The 20,663-nt window shown below is 49.2% G+C and overlaps 1 protein-coding gene across 1 annotated transcript; it reads right to left on the minus strand.

The window, feature by feature from the left end:
- Positions 1 to 8,789: 8,789 nt before the first annotated feature.
- Positions 8,790 to 20,482, minus strand: kif20a (kinesin family member 20A). Its single transcript, XM_018733481.2, has 18 exons — positions 20,373 to 20,482; positions 17,894 to 18,085; positions 17,164 to 17,283; positions 16,231 to 16,350; positions 15,568 to 15,706; positions 15,236 to 15,411; positions 14,764 to 14,875; positions 14,436 to 14,648; positions 14,228 to 14,339; positions 14,053 to 14,127; positions 13,595 to 13,738; positions 12,924 to 13,254; positions 12,440 to 12,579; positions 12,257 to 12,359; positions 11,803 to 12,046; positions 10,825 to 10,916; positions 10,575 to 10,712; positions 8,790 to 10,175 (listed from the first exon to the last, which is right to left on the minus strand). The coding sequence occupies exons 1-18, from the start codon at positions 20,424 to 20,426 to the stop codon at positions 9,828 to 9,830; spliced, it is 2,853 nt and encodes a 950-aa protein (XP_018588997.1). The 5' UTR covers positions 20,427 to 20,482; the 3' UTR covers positions 8,790 to 9,827.
- Positions 20,483 to 20,663: the final 181 nt, after the last annotated feature.

Genomic DNA, 20,663 nt, shown 5'->3' on the forward strand with positions numbered 1-20,663 from the left:
CTGCGGAACAGAAACTTGCCGATATGTAAAACTGAATCTCCGGCACAACCCAATTTGGTCCTACCGCTCACGCTCTCACACACTCTCACGCAGACGCACGCGAAGACAAAACAAAGGCCCTCGTCGTCGCGCGATTAACGACGGCTCTCCGTCTCGGCTCTCGGCCGCCGCGTTCCTCCAGCTGCCCGCCGCGTTTCATCGCGGCTCATGCGGAAGCTGGGGAGCCGGGGCAAGGGGCAGACGTTCAAGGTTGTTGCCTCTCATCCCCCAGCACCTCCCTTCGTGTTCTCCGTTTGTCCGCCCCCACCCTCCCCCTCCCCCTCCCCATCTGCCCCGGAGGTCTTCGGCGCACTTGACGGGCAACATCTGTCGGGAAACCGAATTTGATGCGACTTTGCCCTCCCCTCCCAAATCCCCCCCTTACCCTCAGTGTTACTCGTGGCCAATTCTGATCAATAAACACACACGCTCTTATCTCGCTGGCAGCAGGGACCGAGAACAACCGCTCGCGCTCACACGCGCACTCGGAGATACACGCGCGGAACCCGGAGGATTAGCTGAGCTTAAAAAAAAAAACGAACCGGTTGACTCGTGTCGTGATGAATTTAGGCGGCATCGTTAGCGTTCGCCGAGAAGGGACTAAGAGAAAGGATGCGGACAAAGGCGCCGCCGTGTTAGAGCGGAGTCTCCGATTCAGAGTTGGAATTCAGGAATGTAGAATGCGAGAAGGAGCGCCTCTGAGCCTCGCCTGTGTTTTTACAGTGCGCAGCTGTCCTGGTGGACAGGGGGTGGTGGGGACGCGTCGTCCGGGAGACCTTCCCTCGCCCCCGCCGTGCGGTTACCCTCTTCTCGCTCCCACGCGCCGCTCAGCAAGGCCGGGAGGCCGGAGGCGCCACGGGTGGCGGCCCTCACCTCGAGGGAGCGCGCGAAGAGCTCGGCCGCTCGTTCTCGAGCGCGATTCTGCAGGGAACGGGTGCGTCACCGGTTTGCTGCTTGGTCGCCGCTCGAATCCAAACCACCTGGTAAACTAGCTGTTCGCGTGGGGAAACGTGAAACCGGTTTTTTTCCCCCGAAAGGTCCAACGGAAGCGACTCGCTCCGATTCTGAATGCGCAGTTTAGGGATAGTCTGTCTAGTTATGCAGCAGCAGGTGGGGTTAGGGTTAGAGCTGCTGTTTTCCACTTGAAGGACCTGGGTTCCAATCCCCATCCCTGCTGTTGTGCCCTTGATCAAGGTACTTGTTCTCAACTGATGCGGTAAAAATGACTCAGCTGTGCTAATGGGTGATTAACTGCACACATACTTCAGAAGCGCAGTTGGAAGGATGTGGGTTTGAATCCCATCTCTTTCTCTAGTACCCTTGATGAAGGGCCTTTCCTTGGACTGATACGGGAAAAATGACCCTGTTGTATAAAAGTGTGCAAGTCGCTCAGTGCACAGAGCAAGCAATAGTGAATCACAGTAACACTTCACCGCGATATTACTGCTGGTTTTGCCCGGCTACCGGGCCAAGGCTGCTGGGACTCAGTGAGGGAGAAGGATGCTGCTGACACAAGGGCCGCGCATTTGCACGCCGCTTTTCGGAAAGCTGCCAGGACTTTGGGGACAACGGCGTTCCTGTGCGGGCGCCGCCGGGCACAGCTGGTCACGTGACGGGGCAGCAGGCAACAGCATGGCAGCGCGTCCCCCCAACATCCGGTCCATTTCTGTGTCCTCGCTATTCAGAAAGCCTCTTTCCGACTTGGCAGGGGGATGTGGCAGAGAGCCTCGCGCTCCTCAAAGGGAATTTCAATTTATGGCTCTTTTACAGATGGAAATTCTGCCTCCGTCAGACAAATTGGAAAAGATGTTCCTTTTGTCGGACTGTTGTACCCCATCCTGCCGCGTAGGTCCGGTGCCGGGCTATTCACTTGTAATTAATCGCTCTTTTGTGGATTTCTTTAAATACACATAACGGGGATGTAACGTCGCTTTTGCGCGCGCACAAACACGCAAACACACACGCAGCGACGTGATGGGATACGTCTAGCTCAGGAACTGACCAAGCACGAGTCGGCAGCAGATGGACACACAGCTTTTATCCTTTTTATGTTCCATAATTGCTGATTAAAATAATTAACCACCAATCAAAAACCAATTTGAAAACTAGACTAATTGTAAACTAATTGTGATGCTAATTATAAATACAAAAGGTCTTTCAGCTCCAATAAAGAGGAAAGGATGGAGCAGGACAGCAGAGGACAGGGCACCTGAGGGCGGTGGAGGACGGGTCTCTTTGGGTTGAGGGCAAACTGAAGCAGACGGATCTCTCTCCTACCCCAGTTGCTCTCTCTCTCGTACCCCAGTTGCTCTCTCTCTCTCGTACCCCAGTCGGTCTCCCGTACCCCAGTTGCTCTCTCTCTCGTACCCCAGTCGGTCTCTCGTACCCCAGTCGCTCTCTCTCTTGTACCCCAGTCTCTCTCTCTCGTATCCTAGTGGCTCTCTCCTACCCCAGTCTCTCTCTCTCGTACCCCAGTTGCTCTCTCTCTCGTACCCCAGTTGCTCTCTCTCTCTCATACCCCAGTCGGTCTCCCGTACCCCAGTTGCTCTCTCTCTCTCGTACCTCAGTGGCTCTCTCTCTTGTACCCCAGTCTCTCTCTCTCTCGTACCCCAGTCGGTCTCTCGTACCCCAGTGGCTCTCTCGTACCCCAGTTGCTCTCTCTCTCTCGTACCCCAGTCGCTCTCTCTCTCGTACCCCAGTCGCTCTCTCTCTCGTACCCCAGTTGCTCTCTCTCCTACCCCAGTCTCTCTCTCTCGTACCTCAGTGGCTCGCTCTCTCTCGTACCCCAGTCGGTCTCTCGTACCCCAGTTGCTCTCTCTCTCTCGTACCCCAAGACCTCGGAGTGCCAGTTACCCGTAAATGGCTGCACTTGGATCATTTCTGTTAACAATCCCTTATCTAGGTGCAGCTGTCAGTCAAGGAGATGGGTCTCGCACACACTCATACACACATTCTGTCCCCTGCTCACGCACAGTGTGAGAAGGGTACGCTGGCTGCAAGGCTGCGGCGAGACGCCACCGCTAAGTGCACGCGTACACTTTAATCACTCGGCCCCATGTTTCGTGTTGGGGGTGGCGGCACGGGGGCAGGGGGGAGCACTCTGGGAAATTGGTTAATGTCCCGCAGGACTGGAGAGGGGGTGCAGCGAAACAGAAGGGGTGACAGTGCAAGACATTACATCACGACCTCTCCCGAGATGCCGGGGTGGGTGGGGGGGGGGGGGGGGGGGCGGCTTACAGGAGGAGGTAACGGAGAGTCAATCTGGGTTTTGAGAACCGGGCCCTCGTTCAGCTACATCGCGTACAGTATGTGTACGGAAATGGGTTTAAATGGAAGATCTGCGTTGATATGTCTGCGAAGCGTTTCCTCGTGTCGCTGGCGACGTGCCCTCGGCCGGGCGATCGCGCGGCGCTGCTGGGTCTCCAGCCAGTTCGGGGACCCAGGTGGGGGACGCCTTAATGAGCTTAATGAGGCCAAAATGCTGGGGCTGTCCTGGATTCGGAGGCTGACGTCAGGCACGGTTTGGAGCAGGGAGCATCTCACGTGCGCTCAGAGACACACACACACACACACACACACACACACACACACTCACACGCAGCACGTGCAGACATCATTAGATACATAGACAGATAGCGTATGTAGACAGATGCACCGATCGCCCAAAAAAATAAGAGGAGAGGTAAAACAGGGTATGGAGTGAAGAGAGGGAGAGAAAATGAGTCGCTGGGGATGTGAGGAAAGGCGAGGGGCTGCGACCAACAGGAGGGGCGCTGATGGCAGGGCGGCTATCTCAGTGTACACAGCTTAGGGCCCCGTGGTTAATGGATCTGTGGGCAGGCGAGAAGGAGAGAGCCAGAGAGAGAGAGACAGAGAGAGACTAAGAGAGGCAGAAAGAGATGCATTAATGGCACGTTGTCCTTATTAATTGCACAGCAGTAATAAATGAGTCTAACTCAGCAGCTCCCACACACCACTTACTGGCCTACCTGTGGGGGATTTAGCATGTGCGTGTGTGTGTGTGTGCGTGTGTGTGTGTGTGTGTGTGTGTGAATTGTGTGCTGGGTAGCACAGGCAATCGGATGGACAAAAAAAATACAAGAGCATCAGAGCTGGGGAGCGGGCGATGGACGGATCCAGAGATGGGTGGGGGTGGGGGTGCACTCGCTATAACCTGTAATGTCTCACTGTGCCTCTTTCATCCTGCCCATTCAACCATCCTGCCGCACTCATTGTAAACTCTCCGGCTATACTTAATAACCTTGTCATTCTAATAAAACTGCTCTAGAATTTGAGAGTGGGATGAGAAGGGAGGGGGGCCCTAGTGTTTGGTGGGGGGGGCGGAAACATGGAACCTAGTGCCTGCTCTTCAGGTGGGTCCAGTTTAGATGTTATTATAACGACGCATGAAAATGATAAATATTTCCCTTGGTTATCTGTACCGTACATCCGCTGCTGCAATACTCATATTTACATCGTATTACTTCATTTTCACACACACATTTTCTGAAACCACTTGTCCCATGCGGGGTCGCGGGGAGCTGGAGCCTAACCCAGCAATACAGGGGGTAAGGGACACACCCAGGAAGGGGCACCAATCCATCGCAAGGCATCCCAAGCAGGATTCAAACCACAGACCCACTAGAGAGCAGGACCTGGCCAAACCCACTGCGCCACCACACCCCCCTTTACTTCATTTTCACCTAACGCTTTTCTCCAAAGCAGCTTACAGCATTAGGCTACTTACACTTATTTTCCCCACTTATACATCTGGCTAATTTTACAGGAGCAATTTAGGGTAAGTACCTTGATCACGGGCACTACAGCTGGAGGTGAGACTCAAACCTGCAACCTTTGGGTCCAAAGACAGCAGATCTACTCACCAGACCGCCTAGAAAATACCTGCAGAACTACAGACATATAACATAAGACAACCGAATTTGTTCTCACATGTAGTCACCTGCGATTCCTCGGATCGGCGCCGTACAGGCTGGGCGAGATTGGAGTAGCGTGAGGTTTGCCCGCTGGAAACGACAGCGCTGTGTGCGTCTGTGGGTATGAATACATTAACATGAATGATGTTTAATTTGGGATCGCAAACACGCACAGAGCCGGAAAAATCTGACGTGGAGGGACTGATGAATTCGGCGAGGAGGTCTTCAGAGTTAAAATTAATGCTAATAACTTTTAATATTTATTCTATATTCGATTCATATGGGTATATATTTTATTTATGTACTATTTTTATATATCTATATGTATATCTATACATATATATCTATAAAATAACATATAGTGTAAAATATATAAATATATTTATATATAAAATATATATATATTCTATAATATAGAATATCAGAATCAGAATGAGCTTTATTGCCATTTATATTTATTTATGTAAAGGAATATGTATATAAATGTAAAGGAATTTTATACATACATATATATGCACGTATGTATGCGTGCATGTATAAAATTTATATTTTTTTGTATGAATTTTATACATGCATACATACTTACACACACATATATGTACGTATAACATTCCTTTACGTTTCCTTTGGATGTCTGTGTGTGTCGACACCCCCCTCTCTCAGCGGAACGGCTGAGCCGTCCTGGTACAACACAGGTTATCTGAGACATCCGTGCTCACTTTTCTCCGTATCTGTAGCCGGCAGTGTTCTCCCTCGTACCTCGATAAGAGCTCCTCTATCGGAACAACTAATGGTTTGGTGTTCGGCGGTGCAGCTCGCCGACATGCCGCATCCTCCAGGCCGAGCCTCGTCCCGCTTTTTAGCCCCGGCGTACCTTTCAAATACGACCGCTGCAAAAGCGGAAAAGAAACGCATTCTTTGTGCGCTTGATCTTAAGCAAAAAAAGATTAATTTTGATTAAGCGTGGCCCGCGGGGGTACCACACAAACTCTTAATGATCTGCAGAGACACCCGTGGAAAACAAATCGGGCCTCGGCCCCGCGGTGCTGCCGGCCCGTGCTGCGCCGCGTCTCCGTGCCGCACCCTACAGACCCCCCCGTCACCTGTCTGTCAGTCAGCATGCCCCCCCTCCCCCTCCCAGCAGCCTCGGGCCCAGCTGCTGGCTGTCTGCATCGCGGCTCCCAGGAGGGCTCGAGGTTCACGCAGAAAGCCGCCCAGGAGACGAGGTTTCGACGCACCGTGCTCCGGGCCCGGCGCTCTCTCCGAGAGCCTCTTTCAGCTTTTATTTCACTCGTCCGAATGACGATAGAAAATCGAAACTCATGCAAGACTCATCTGCCTATCTATCCCTCTGTCTATCTGTCTGTCTTTCTACTTATTCATTCTGGAACGTAGGGAAAATCCAGGAGGACTTGTTGCACAATTAGTGTCTGGCCCAATTTAAATATACATTAGACATTCCCAATTCATGAATTTTCCACAATATAACTTTCGAACACCATTAAATTTTCAAAGGAAGTGTTTAATACGAGATAACAAATAAATGCATTTCACCGCAGACTAACTAAATTTGGGTCAAATTAATTATTCAGGCACACAATAGGTTTTAATTGTTTGTAAATAAGATATTTAATTGCTAGGTAAATAGTGCCATCTGTTGGTGGAAGGGGGTGGAAAGTCTACCTGTCAGTTTGGAGGCACTGATTCATGGTGGTGGTGGTGGTGGGGGGGGGCAGGGGGTCTGTTCAACAACCAAGGCCTTTTATGGACATGGATGCCAGGGGACACATTATTTAAGGGGTTAAAAATAAGTCCTGTGAGAAGCAGGGGGGGAAAAAAAAAAAAACAATTTTATGTGTTGTTCCATATGTGCAATAGAGGTTGCCGTCATTCCGAGTCATTGGTTATCTAATAAGACGTGCAGTATGTGTGTTAGTATGGGTTATCAGACTGGATAATGCAAAGTCTCACCCATAAACCAAAACCGCTGACCATTCCACTATTGCAGCGGTGTGATTGCCTGTGAAACTCATCTCTCTCCGGAGGGACCTTCGTCCTACCGCACAAATACATAGTTCTACATAATGGAGCGGGGGGTCGGGAAACTAATTTCCACCCTCTTTCTGGCCTATTCTAACAGGATATAAAGAGCACAAAATATGAGCGGGAAAGTCATTCTACCCGCAGCTTCCACATGGCCCTGGAGATCCCTTTTCTTTGTTCTTTCCGTTGATGCTGATGAAAGCGGGAGGCGCAAAAATGACATTTTCAGGAAAGTGATGGAGGCTGCTTACACAGGGAACTGTGCCCATCAGTCTGCGTGTCATTCATATGTGCTAATGATGTATCCTTTCTTCCCCTCTCGGTCATAAAAGAACAGAGGAGCCCTTTATGTCTGATGCTCTTTACTTGAGCGCCGCAGTAATGGGCCGGTGCCGTCCAGCCGCTGCGTCGAGCGGCAGCGGCAGCCCTGACGCCGCTCCGGTGCCGCCGGCATCCGCGGAAGCTGAAGGGCGGCGAAGGTAGAGCGATGAGCATCTGGGCCAACATCCGGGGCCAACTGGCCACACGCTGCGGCCAGACACCGTCTGTTTTCTCTACAACACAGAGCATTCAATATTTCCCCTGCTCTCAGCCAGAATTCTGGTGGAGTGCAAAATCCATCGCTGCCTCTATGAATATTCATGAGCAGGCAAGCAGGCCTAAAACACACATATTGCTTCTCAACGGCTGCTGGTTCTAATGTCTCGGCGAATGGGCCTAATTAAACTCTCAGCGCTCTCCTCGTTTACACTTTTTTTTTTGCATTGATGAACAGAATGCAACGAGAAGAGCAAGATGTCATTGGCAACAAGATCTCTGCTGTGACCGAATGTTTAAAAGAGGAAAAAAAAAACCCAAAAATTTCTTGCCACAATCAGAGATTTGCCTCTAAAACTATCAAAGCGTATTGAAACGGCGAATCCTGGGACCGTGCTTAAGAGCGTTCATCTAACAGGCGTTTGTCTCCCCTTTCTTTCTGTAGGACTTCTAAACACCTCACCGTCGCACCCAAGGCGCCGCATCAAAAGCGATCAAAAAGACACGAGGAGCTGCGACACGCCGTTGCTAGGAGAAAAAGAAAGGCGGCTGATAAAGCACAGGTTAGAGAACTCTCAACGTCAACAGAATGCACCGATTCCCCAAAAACCCAGATTTGAATAACTCGGCTTGAGCACGTGCGACGTCAATTAGTGTCATTTGTCTCCAACTCCAACATGCTGTTGCCCTGACGTGGTGCGCAAAGGTGAACGGAAGGCAAAGCGGCTGCGCCCAGAACAGTGAAGGCAATAAGGATCCCATATGTGTCCTTTCACTGACGGTAAACCAGATCCCGCTCACCTTACCAGTAGTGCCCCCTTCTTACTAGGGTTAGCAGGCTGTGCCCTTAACCACCATTCCATCTGGTGCTGGCACGCACACACACACACACACACACACACACACACACACACACACACACACACACACACTTTCAGAACCGCTTGTCCCATACGGGGTCACGGGGAACCGGAGCCTACCCGGTGACACAGGGCGTAAGGCCGGAGGGGGAGGGGACATACCCAGGACGGGACGCCAGTCCATCGCAAGGCACCCCAAGCGGGACTCGAACCCCAGACCCACCGGAAAGCAGGACTGTGGTCCAACCCACTACGCCACTGCACCCCCTCCTGGTGCTGGCAACATACAGTAATGTATAGTTAAAAAAATTAAAAAAACCCCAACTAGGAAGTACTACACAATGCAGTATGAGCAGACAATACCCGCTTGGCTTTGATTACTTTTTTTAATTAAAAACAAGCAAATATATACGATTATTTTACATGCATATTGCACAAGTGTTAAAGAACACACACACACTCACAGCAGCTATATTCAAATCCCAATCGCACATCACCACATAAGAACAACCAGTGCGTCTCCGCCTGTTATCCGCTGCCATGACAAAATATCACATGGAAGGAAAAAAAAAAGTTGAACATGAAAGGGTGAAATAAAAAGGTAGACAAATATTTGTATAGTAATGGTTGCATAACAATATTTGTGTTTGGAAGCTTGTGAAAATTACTGCAGCGGCCGACAACCCGTGCAAAGAATACAATAATGTTGGTCTTGGTCGAAGGCTCCTGGTGAATTGCAATCTCACCGAAGGTAAATCTGGTCCCAAGTGATGCGTGTTATTAGTCCTTGACATGAAGCATAAAAAAAAGCTGCAAGGTGGCAATTCAGCTGTATTAGGACTGTTAGAAGGGCTTGCAGTTTTGACTTTGAACATCAAATCTGTGCGACCGTATACACACAGCTCCGTACGGCAACGGGTGCGGCTGTGCGTCGCTCCGGTTAAGGGCCGAGCACCAGGTTCCTGGGAAGACCACCCTATTGTGTTGGTGCACTGGCTCTTGGGATGGATGCTGATCTCTCTCACACACAGACACACACACAAACACCTGCGCAGTACAAAGGTGATCCACTAACAGGCGTGGAAGACTCAGAACAAACACGTGAAACACCTTTCCCACCACTAACGCACCATAACATTGGCGCTGAATGCCAGAGATCGAGTACACTGGACCACCTCATCAAGAAGATAAAATAAGAGTTTAAAAACGAATCAAAAGGAAAATATAATAAAGTAATAGTTTTGTTTCGGGTCTCTGCTGACCTTCAGGCCGGTGTGTCCAATCAGTTTTGGTTTTGCTGCAACACATTCGACACACGTGCTCTACATCCAAGAACGTGTATATAGACTCAAAGTATGCATAGGTGTGGAACACAGGAAAAAGGAGTGAATCATGACGGGGAAGGAGACCGGAGTTAGAAAACAAAGCCCCTAATTGTAGGGCTTCCCGGGGGGGAGCGTTGGCGCGACCGCAGTATTCGGCTGTAGGGCGTGCTGGGGGCGGTGGGGGTACGGGACGCCTGTGCGCCACGGGTCACGGTGCGATGCCCAAAGAGAGAGTGCAGCAACGGTCGCTTCTTGTGGGGCTGGTTCTCGGTATCAAGGATGGCACCCCCACACCCCCGTCTCTTACAAGAGCTGGGGGCCGGAGCCGTGGGGGCTGCGGGCACCCGGGCCTGCATCTCAGCCAGGCTGTCCGTTTTCTTCCGCAGGTCCATCTTCACCAGCAGCAGGCTGTTCTGCAGCTCGGCCAGGGCCTGACCCTGGGTGAGGGGAACAGTGGGGAAACGGGAAAGAGAGTGGGCCCATGATGAAGGGGGGGGGGGGGGGGGGTGTAGGGCTTTAATGACAAAAGCTGTGGAAACCAGGAAATGTGGATAGGAGGCAGGAGGAGGGCTAGATCAGTCTGATAAAGACTTTCACTTTCTCTTTCTCTCCCTCTCCGTTTCATTACTGAGATCATTCACATGTTTGTCTCTTGGGAGGTCTTGTCTTTTTTTTTTTTTTGTTTGTCTTTTTCAGACCTCACTGCAAAGAAAGACCAAACAGAAACAGTTGAAAAAGATGGGGGAAGGAGAGAAAAGGAAAAGAATGAAACTGTCGAGTCCAATCGGGTGTGAAATTGCACGACCTTTCCTGCCGAACTGCTCCTACTACGGTACCTGCTTGGCCAGAGTGTCGTCCGCAGCGGCCAGCGCTTGGCGTAATCTCTCGCCGCCCGTGTTGCTGCAGCACGCTCTCTCCGCCGACTGCAGGTCCAGCCCCAGCCGCTGCAGGTCCAAGCGCAACTGTCGGAGACTCTGAAGGACAAAGGGAAACCATCTCTTGCACACAGAGCCGCCACTTCAGAAGGGTCACAGCAAAGGCATGGACGGATCTCTCTCCGCACAAGCTCGCACGGGCGCTACTGACTCTCTGTCCCTCCTGGAGCTTGCGATCGGCAGCAGCGGTCAGGGTTCCAGCGGGGGGAGGCAGAATGAGCAGGTCCTGGTACTGCCTCAGCTCTGAGGATGGGATTAGGACACAAGAGCAAAACGCAATCAGAAACAAGCCTCCAAATGGCAAAAATTACAATCACCGTGTTCGAACTTTCCAACAGGTTGCTAGCTGGACACTTCGGAATGACGCACATAGTTGCAGGAATTGCTTTGTATTCGCCTGGGCTCCTTGTACCATGAAAGGTCACTTTAGGACTTTAACAATACCAGTGACAGGTAAATTGAAGCCAAATGGAGTAAGAGCATGGTATAGCATCAATTCAACAATGTTTACAACTCGTATCTGGCGTCGGAGTGTATCGGTGATCAGTGAAACTGGGGACTGTTCCACACATTCATGGGATAAACTGGTCAGTCAATAGACAGAACCGAATAGGGGTGTCAAGAGAAGCTATTATTTTCAGTTTTCATTTAGCTGATGCTTTTCTCCAAAGCAACTTACAATGTTAAGCTACTTAGTTATTTACCCATTTATACAGCTCAGTAATTATTCTGGAACAATTTTAGGGTAAGTACCCTGCTCAGGGTACTAACAGCTGTAGGTAGGATTCAAACCTGTGACCTTTGGGTCTAAAGGCAGCAGCTCTAACCACTACACTACCAGCTGTCCCATTTTACTCAAGCTCAAACGTTAAGAATATAACAAAATGACTTATTTATTGTAGGTTAATGTAAGGTTTTTATAGAACCTAACCTGTGCATTAATCAAGGGACATCCATAATGTTACATTTTAGTTGACTATGACAGTTGCAAAATTAATGCACTTAAGCAAAATTAATTCTGGTCAGAATTTTGTTCATCATACGAGGAGCCAGTGTACAGACACGTCTCCAAATACACAGGAGAACAGGAGTCATCAAGCTGCGCTGACTAAGGGCCCCACTGTCTCACCTTTCGTTTTCGCCAGCAGCTCAGCCCTGCATTGCTCCAGCTCTGCTCGCACCCTGCTCAACTCGCCAGTCATCAGCTCGCCAGCCATCTGGGCCGAGGAAGACGAAGAGGCAGAGGCAGATGCCAGGCGCCTGGAGCGACGGAGGCCGCTCTGACTGGAGAGGTCAGCTCCCAGCTCAGCATCAGCTGCCTCTCTACTCTTCTGCAAGGCAGCAGTGAGGAACTCGATCTGTTCGTCTCGTTCCTGCGGAAGGATGAATTTCTCTGTCGTCACTGCGAAACTCGCACCCTTCGTTTATTTACATCACGTTTGCCCGTTCTTGGTTCAGCATCTCTACTTCTCACGAAGTAATGAGAAATGCCCAGTGCAAATATACTTACTTTAACTTAAAATACGATCTTCTCTGAGCAACTAACTCATCCAGCGGCCGCCATCGGATGTGGCCTCCCTCACCTCTATCTCCTCAGTGTAGTATCTCTTCAGGTTCTTCTGCAGATTGCTGATCTTTTCCTCATACCGCTCCTCCATCAACGCTCTCTCCGTCTCCAGGGTCTCACTACGCAGAAGGAAACACCTCGAGGTCGTATCTGCTCAGCTTTTCTAGCACCTCCACCCTGATGCTCTGCTTCCCCGCACCTGAAGTCATTTTCCATGCGCGTGATGACCTCCATCATCTCACTGCAGACCTGTTCCCTCACGTTGCCCTCCAACTCCTCCTTCTCCTTTCTCTGTCTGTGCACCTCTGCCTTGAGCACCTCGATGGCCCGCAGTAGCGCCTGGACAAAGAAGAGATGGACCGATAATCAACTACAAGACAGATTCAGATCTGTGCATCCTGGAACATGGATGAAAGCCAGCGGCAAAAACCCCACAAACAATCCAGCAGCAGCTTTGGATCCCTCTAGCGTGTGCTTTGTTGGACTGCTACAACAGATATCAAACACATGAGCACAGAGAGAGAGAAGAATGTGTGTAAGTGAAGGGAAAAGCCTCATCGCAGTGTGTCCACATGGTGGCTCCGGTTAATGATGACAAACGCGGCCCCGTTGCTCGGTTCGCCGCGTGATTAATGCATCTGCTGGTCTCGTGCTCGATTAATGGGCAGGATAAGAACTCCCACCTCTGAATCGAACATAGTGACATCTCCGTCCTCCTGGTTTTCGTCGTCGCTGTACTCCTCCTGCTCCTCCTCCAGCGTGGCGTTCTGGCTGCGGAGGGCATGCTCCCGCAGCAGGGCCTGGATATAGGCTACGCGTGTCCTGGAGGGCGCTGCGTGCACCAACTGCGTGGCGATGGCCGAGAACTTGAGCGCCTGCAGCGTCTCGTCGTACATGGAGGCGCAGGGGTTTATGTTCACCACCATGACGGAACGCCCGCGGCCGCAGAAGAAGCCCTGCAGGACACGCGTCAGTTTGCTGTCCCTGAATGGCACCACCATGGGCGGCCGAGACCTGGGCGAGTCAAAGGTCATCGTATGAATGAGGCCGCGGGCACACGTTTTCACACCAAAACATTCGCTGTCTTAATGGGGAAAATTAGTAAGCACTTTTTATTCTCCCTGGTGAATTTCTCCTGAAAACCATGTGAAATAAGCCAGTGCATCTTTCACCTGACAGTAGCTGACGGGAAGGAACACATTTGGTACTTAAGGCAGAAGGTTGGAGTATAAACCCACAGTCCAGCCACCGGAAAGGGCTCTCAACACTCTCATTCTAGGCTAACTAGAACTCAGTGTTTCAATGTGCATGTGTTGCACTCCCACCCCCAAAACGGTGAGCAGGAGGTAGGTACCTATTAGTCTGGTTGTGTCTCAGGGCAGCGATGCAGCGACCCAACGTGTGGAGGGAGGTGTTGATGTTGTTGGCCTCCTTCATGCGCTCCCCGCTGCTTTGGTCTTTACAGCGCTCCGACCCGGCCAAGTCACACACCGTCAGCCTGGGGGGGAAAGAAAGCGAAGAGGGAGCTGGGTTCAAATGGCCACTTTTAGAGTGGTACCCTTGAGCAAGGTACTTGCATTCAATTGCAGCAGTAAAAAAAGAAAGAAAAAAAAAATAAATTACCCAGTTGTATTAAATGGGAAAATTATTGTATGTTGCTCAATGTACAAACCTGACCTTGTAAGTTTCTTTGAAGAAAAGCATCAGCTAAATTTATTATTAACAACAACAGAAGAGAGGAGAAATCCCGCTTAGCATGACTGAGCGGACACCTCGTTGCTAGAGAGTGGACGGGAGCTTCATAGGACTCACTCGCTGATCTGGGTGCCTTTTCCCAGCTCCATCTCTGGGCGAATGTGCAGGATTCGGATGGAGAAGATGCTGTGGCTACAGAGACGGATCAAATCACACTTAAAAACAAAACAGTGAAAATGGAGTGCAACATTTCACAAAATTAACCTGTTAATATGCTTGTGTACCGACGTACCTGCGGCTGGAGTTGTGGTTCAGATGTGTGCTGGCAAAGCTCTGGTTGCGCCGGCCCACCTTCAACACCTTCCACGCTTCCTCGGCGCTGCGCACCTGTACCCAGGTGAGGTCTGCATGCCGCAGGAGGGGAGAGGAGAGACACGGGTGAAACCGCTGTAAACGACAGGGGCCTTGCATGCGTGCGACTGTGACGGCTGGCCACATACCCTTGACATAGGGGTTGCCGTAGCGATCGTCACTCAGTCGCAGTGTGGCCCTTTTCCTGGGTTGCAGTGAGGATGGCGTCTCCAACAGGTCATAGAGGAACTCATTGTAGATCTCAAAGAATGACACCCACACGGAGAACTGAACCCCCTCCTCCAAGCCCCCATCCCCGCTGTGGGAGAGGCTGTCCGTGTCCAGACACACACTGTCCGAATCTGCGGGACCAGAAGAATGTGAGCGCCGAGTGTCCGCAAACAGTAATGACGATCATCATCATGACCACACCGGTCTTTACGGGACTCAATGAAACGACCAGTTGCATCTCCTCACCTTCTAGGTGGGTGGTGATGCAGCTCATGGAAGAGACTCCCCCGATGCCACTGTCACAGCTGACACTGGCACCCCCTCGTACCCGAGATGGCTGGGAAGTCAGGGCTTCCTCCTGCGAGGGGCAGAGAAGAGCCCTTCTCGCTATTCACATGGGAGCACCAGTGTAGACAGTAGACTAAAGTGATTTATGCCTCTAGATTAGTATTAATGAGTATGAGGCAACCAGACTATTTCTCTCTAATGCTCCCTCGCCCTGTTCATAGGTAATCGTTTTCTCTTCACTCCAGTTATGATTCAATCACTTCCTCTTTCAGAACTCAGGAGGCCCTCCACCCCACCCCACCCCACCACTCCCCTCCCATCCCATCCCATCAGAACCCCTCTTTTCTTTTCCACCTGCATCCTTTCAAGAGATTCTTCCAGGCTCCGTCTCCCTGCTGATGATCAACAGGCCCCACCTCCAGCAGCTCACCTCCTTCAGAAGGGTGTCTCGGCGTATCTCCTCAGCCCGAACCTCATTGCTGTCCAGCCAGCGGACCTCCTGACAGAGGATGGGCTTCAGATCCAGGGCACCGTACAGCCGGCCCTGTAGCTTCCCGAACACGGAGACCAGAGCCCGTGGGAGGAGCCCAGCGTCATGGCGTAACCCTGAGGATGACAGAGGGTAAGGCTGAGAGGATGAGCGCAAAACCGATCTCAGCAAAGGGGTCAGATGACATGAGATGGACACGGTGGTCAAACCCACATCATCACCAGAACACAAGTGCTGTGTTCAGATGTTTTTAAAACCATCGAAGAGCTCACCCTGCACAGTGTAGGTCTTGCCAGAGTTGGTGACACCGTAGGTGTACAGAAGCCTGTTTTCTCCACGCAGGACGTCCCGTACGTTCTCCCGCATGGTCCGCTCGAAGAACTCTTGCTGCGTCGTGTCCGGTCCGGATATCTGCAAGAAGGCAGCTGCGAGATCAGCCGCGTCTCCTCTTCTCTCACATGCCATGCGATTCGGCACAAATACTTTTACTGAAGGAGGGATTAAAAAGCACGGCAGACAAAACGTACTGAAACGCCGCACACCCAGCGATGGTGTTGATCCAAGTTATTTAAGCACATTGTAGGCCATCGTGATACACTGAGCCACTTTGTCACATATAGTGTTACATTTACAAAAAGGTCACCCCTGCTTCTGTACAAATGGGTGAATAAATGTAGAGTTTAATGCAGTATCTGACACTGACAGTCACCTTGGATACAGGTGTCAGCTAAACACTAGTTAATCATCATTGCATGTCACGTTGAAGAGAAGCGTGTGCTAAATTAATGTAAAAGGACAGCAGCACAAAGTCAGTTTACATAAATGTACAGCTGTTTTCCCTGTTGATATTTTTGGAGCAGATAGCAGATTCTTTACATGTGCTGCAGTGTAACACCCAGGTGTTCCAGTGAGCTGCTCATCCGAAGCTGGAGTACCTGTGTGAAGGTGAACTTGTGCAAGCTCTGGCCAACTCCTCTTTCGCTGCTCTTCATGTTGAAAGAGTGCTTGGGGGCTTGTAGAATCAGGGTCTCCTCACTCTGGATGCACACACAACCCTGTAGTGTGACACAGATGGGGTGGATTGGAGAAAAGAGGAATGTGAGTTATATCTAATAAACAGAACTAATTTGTTATGCCAACAAACATACCCCATGCATGAGACCAACAGACTGTATGGAGTCATATTGCCATTTTTTTCTAAGACAAAATTGGGGGAAAAAAATGCATTAACACAAAGTTGCACCGAGAGAAGGAGGAGAGAAAAAAAAAAAAAAAAAAACACATCAGCATATTATCATACTGGTGACAATTATCGAACAGCACCCTTGCAGAGCAACCCATACAGTATCGGATTATGGTCACAGCTCAGCATCACAAACTGATGTTATTCACAAAAATGTTTTTTTAAACGCAATAAAATATGCAAAAAAAAAAAAAAAATTACACATACTTTGCACTGCCATGCAGTTCCACGTAATGCATATTTATATAAATATGGCATCTTAGCTTGGACACGTCAGAGGACATGATCTCACCACAGTTTGTGGTTAAAATGGTTGCATTTAAATGGGATGAACTGAATTTGCATTTCAAAACAGTACAGTTAATGTACAGTATATTTTACTGCAGTAAAAATGGCATAAACGTCACCCTATATGAAGCTAAGGGCCTGTTACGGGATTATTTTCATTAGTACTGTACTGGATTTTTGTTATATGGGACCCTGTTCTGCAGGGGATGATCGCAAAAGTCAACAAGGCTATGAACCTACAAACAATGGGTTTTAACTATTTTTCAAGGAGTTTGCCTCCATGTGAACTCTCTGGCTGTTCTGGGTCAGGTCCCTGATTGAACCCATAACCACTCACCTGGTCTTCCCCTCTGCCCTTCTCCAGCTCCGTCAGTGGTCGAACGCGCAGGTACACCCTGACTTTCTCAGGGGTCCCATCTTCCTCCTCGCTGCCCCGTCTTCCTGCCCCCACCTTCTCCTTCTCCGCCAGACAGCAGGAATTTAAAAATCAAAAAAAAAAAAAATAATAAAAAATTGGGACAAAACAGCACAAGAGCAAAGTCTTTACTGCCAACCTGAAATAGGTTTACAACCAGGAGGCAAGAGAACACAACTCTGAGAGGATAAGATAGAGAATTGTGGAGAAAATTATCCTGAAGGGAAATGGCTTTAATTTCTTTATCCTGTGCAACCTAGAGAAAAACATTTCATGAAGCATCAGACAAAATAATCAGACCATAAATCAGTGCGTGAAATAAAGAGACTCATTGTGAAACGGTAGCTGCTGGCTGTGTGACCAATCAGTTTTGAGGATGTTTACATAGAAATAAAACCCAGGGTCCCCTAAGGCTTGAAAAAAAAGGGCAATAGGCCTCAGCGAAGAGGATTCCATCAAACAAATGGGTTCTGGAATGTCTTTATAGATTATATCAATTACATGCACGGTTTTAGGGTTATGGTGAATGCAAACATGGAGTGTAATGCTTGCAATCAGTCCACCTGCGGATGGTTCGCTATATCGATGCCACCGCAGACCAAGAAGCGGGAATCGTCCCACGATGCATTTCAGGGGATCCTGCACCGCTTACCTCCGGCCCCATTTTGCGGGGCTCTGCTCCGGGGAAGATGAGGGAGACCTCGGGCAAAGCGGCGTCGCAGGTGCGAGGTCCAGCAAGAGCGCAGATGTCTGCAGCTGTCGACTCGAAGACAGCGGCTCCGCCCTCCTCCTCATCCGACAGCAGACCGCGAGGAGACGCCAAGTGTACCGCCATGGCAACAACCTAGGAGGAGGAGGACGGATGGAAGTTGTGAGAAATATGTTTCCATGTTTGGTCACCATTTCTCTGTAGCCAAAGGAAACAACAGAGCGACAAGTGCTACAGCCCAAAAAGCACACAAGGGCCTTTCGGATGAAGAACAAGGAGCAGCTCAGTTCTTTCCTGAGCCTTAGAGAGTGAGCTCAGCAAACCTGCTCACAGCAATGATGTGGAATTCAGAACCCAGATGAAGAGACGTGGCTGAAGACAAGGTCCCATTCATTCACATACACACACACCACCTTCATACTAGACTGTCACATGGTCATAGACAGAATCCTAAAACCTCCTCCCTACATGTCCGAACACTAAAGGATTGTTGAAGTAATGGTGGCACAGCGAGTAGTGCTGCTGTCTCACAGCACCTGGGTGGTGTGAGAGGACATGGGTTCAATCCCCACTCAGTCTGTGTGGAGTTTGCATGTTCTCCCCATGGGTTTCCTCTGGGTGCTCTGGTTTCCTCCCACAGTGCAAAGACAAGCTGTTCAGGTTTCCCCATAGTGTGTGAGTAACAGAGAGAGAGAGTGTGTTCCACTGATATATGGATGAGTGACCCAGTGTAAATCACTGCAGTGAATAAGGTGTGTGGGCTCATAACACTACAGAGAGTTCATTGGAAGTCACTTTGGAGAAAAGTATCTGCTAAATAAATAAACACAATGTAATGAAATGGGAGAAAAATAAATGAAGGTGAATGTTCAGCCCAGATTGTTGTGTGGAAAGCAGCACACTCCAGCACTGTGGGAGTGGAGGACAAGTAATTAACTAAATTTTTATTCCTCTGATTATTTGTGGTTTATGAACACTTCTATGAATTGTAAAAATACTACATTATATAATGAGACTGCAATAAGGAAGGCATTGTAAGTATTGCCTCATACAATAATACTTGCATTATAAATTTACAGCTCACTGTTTCACAACAGAATTCTTTGTACAATCATAAAAAGTATACATTACATTTAGATTTATTTATCAGACACTTTTCTCCAAAGTGACTTCCAATGAACTCTGTGTAGTGTTATGAGCCCACACACCTTATTCACCATGGTGACTTACCCTGCTAGATACACTACTTACACTGGGTCACGCGTCCATACATCAACATAAAAGATCATCATATCGTATATTAGACAATTTTTTAAAAAAAGCAATATTAAAAACATCAGTGTTAAGGTTTATTTAATAAATGCCATTTTACTACCACCTATTAAATTACTAAATTTACACATTTCCTTCCAATTATAACGGTAAGTGGCATTAAAAGTGCAGAACCAGAAAAAGAAAGTTTTTTTGCCATTTTTGTAATTTAATAAGGTTTTTTCCAAACTTTTGCGTTTCAAAAGAGGAGGTTTTTTTTTCCAACCCTAACCTGGTCGCTTCGTCAAAACACGTGAAACGACGTGAGTAAGTTTAATTAATAACGATCAAAAAGTAGAGTGTCTTAGGAAAAAATGGGGAGGGCAGCGGCTCGGCTCTCCCTCAGAACAGCAGTAATTTTCAGCGGATTTATTACTACCGATATCGACACCATATTATTATATGGCATATAACAATACCGATCGATCGGATCTCAGTTACTTTTCACCAGCGGAGACACCACTTCCAAGCCGTCGGAGACCCTGCGCCCCCCCGAGACCATCGAAACTTCCATCGCACCGGACTAGTAGCGAGCGAGGCAGCGCGCGGGTGGCGGAGGGAGATGAAACAGAAGCGGCACACGAGCCGGGCCACGTGCCGCGTGCCGCGTGCCGCGGCTAAAGACTAAGAGACCCGCGCTTCCGAGCGTGTTGTTCCGCGCCACCCGAGTGACCGGTCCAGCTCCATTTTACCAACAAGAATTTGAGGCGAGAAGCGGATCGAAGGGGGACTCGGGGAAGAGCAGAACTCTGTGTGTGTGCGCGTCTAGTATGAACAACACTGCCAGTTGGTGCAGTAGCAGTACATTGACACCCCCCCCCCCAAGCCGAGACTAGTACGTTAGCAAAGCTACATTGATTGAAAGGACTTCAGTTTCAGTCTAATTCTTGTTTATTACCTATGTATTTATTTATTTTAAGCGTTCTTTGGTCTAGTTGTTCTGCAACACGAAAAATTACAGAATGCAAATTTACATCTCATTTCAGATTGCATGACCGGCGGAGCTTGGTCTGCAGATTCAGATTGGAGGTTAACTTAATATATAAAGTCAATTATGTAAAGTAGAAAATAAATGTAAATCATAATGAAGACAACCATACCGATTCGTTACCTTGTAGTTATCTCTCCAAACAGACGCACGAGCTCTTCTCAAATCTTTTACCATCCACTTTTATTAAAGTGGCTTTACGCTTTTCACCCCCCCCAAAAAAAAAAAAAAAATCACAAACTCCAAAGCACTTGTTTCAAACACTAAGATCCTCACTGCTGCCGTTTAACAGCTCACCCTTTTACAGGAGCTACAGTACCCTACAGTACACAACATTAAAACACAGCGCTCCCAGCCAACCAGTTTAAATCCCGCGCCCCGGCGTCGTGTCCAATCGTAGCTAAAGGTGCGCGC

Source organism: Scleropages formosus, chromosome 13 (assembly GCF_900964775.1).
Source record: "Scleropages formosus chromosome 13, fSclFor1.1, whole genome shotgun sequence".
Lineage (NCBI taxonomy): Eukaryota > Metazoa > Chordata > Actinopteri > Osteoglossiformes > Osteoglossidae > Scleropages > Scleropages formosus.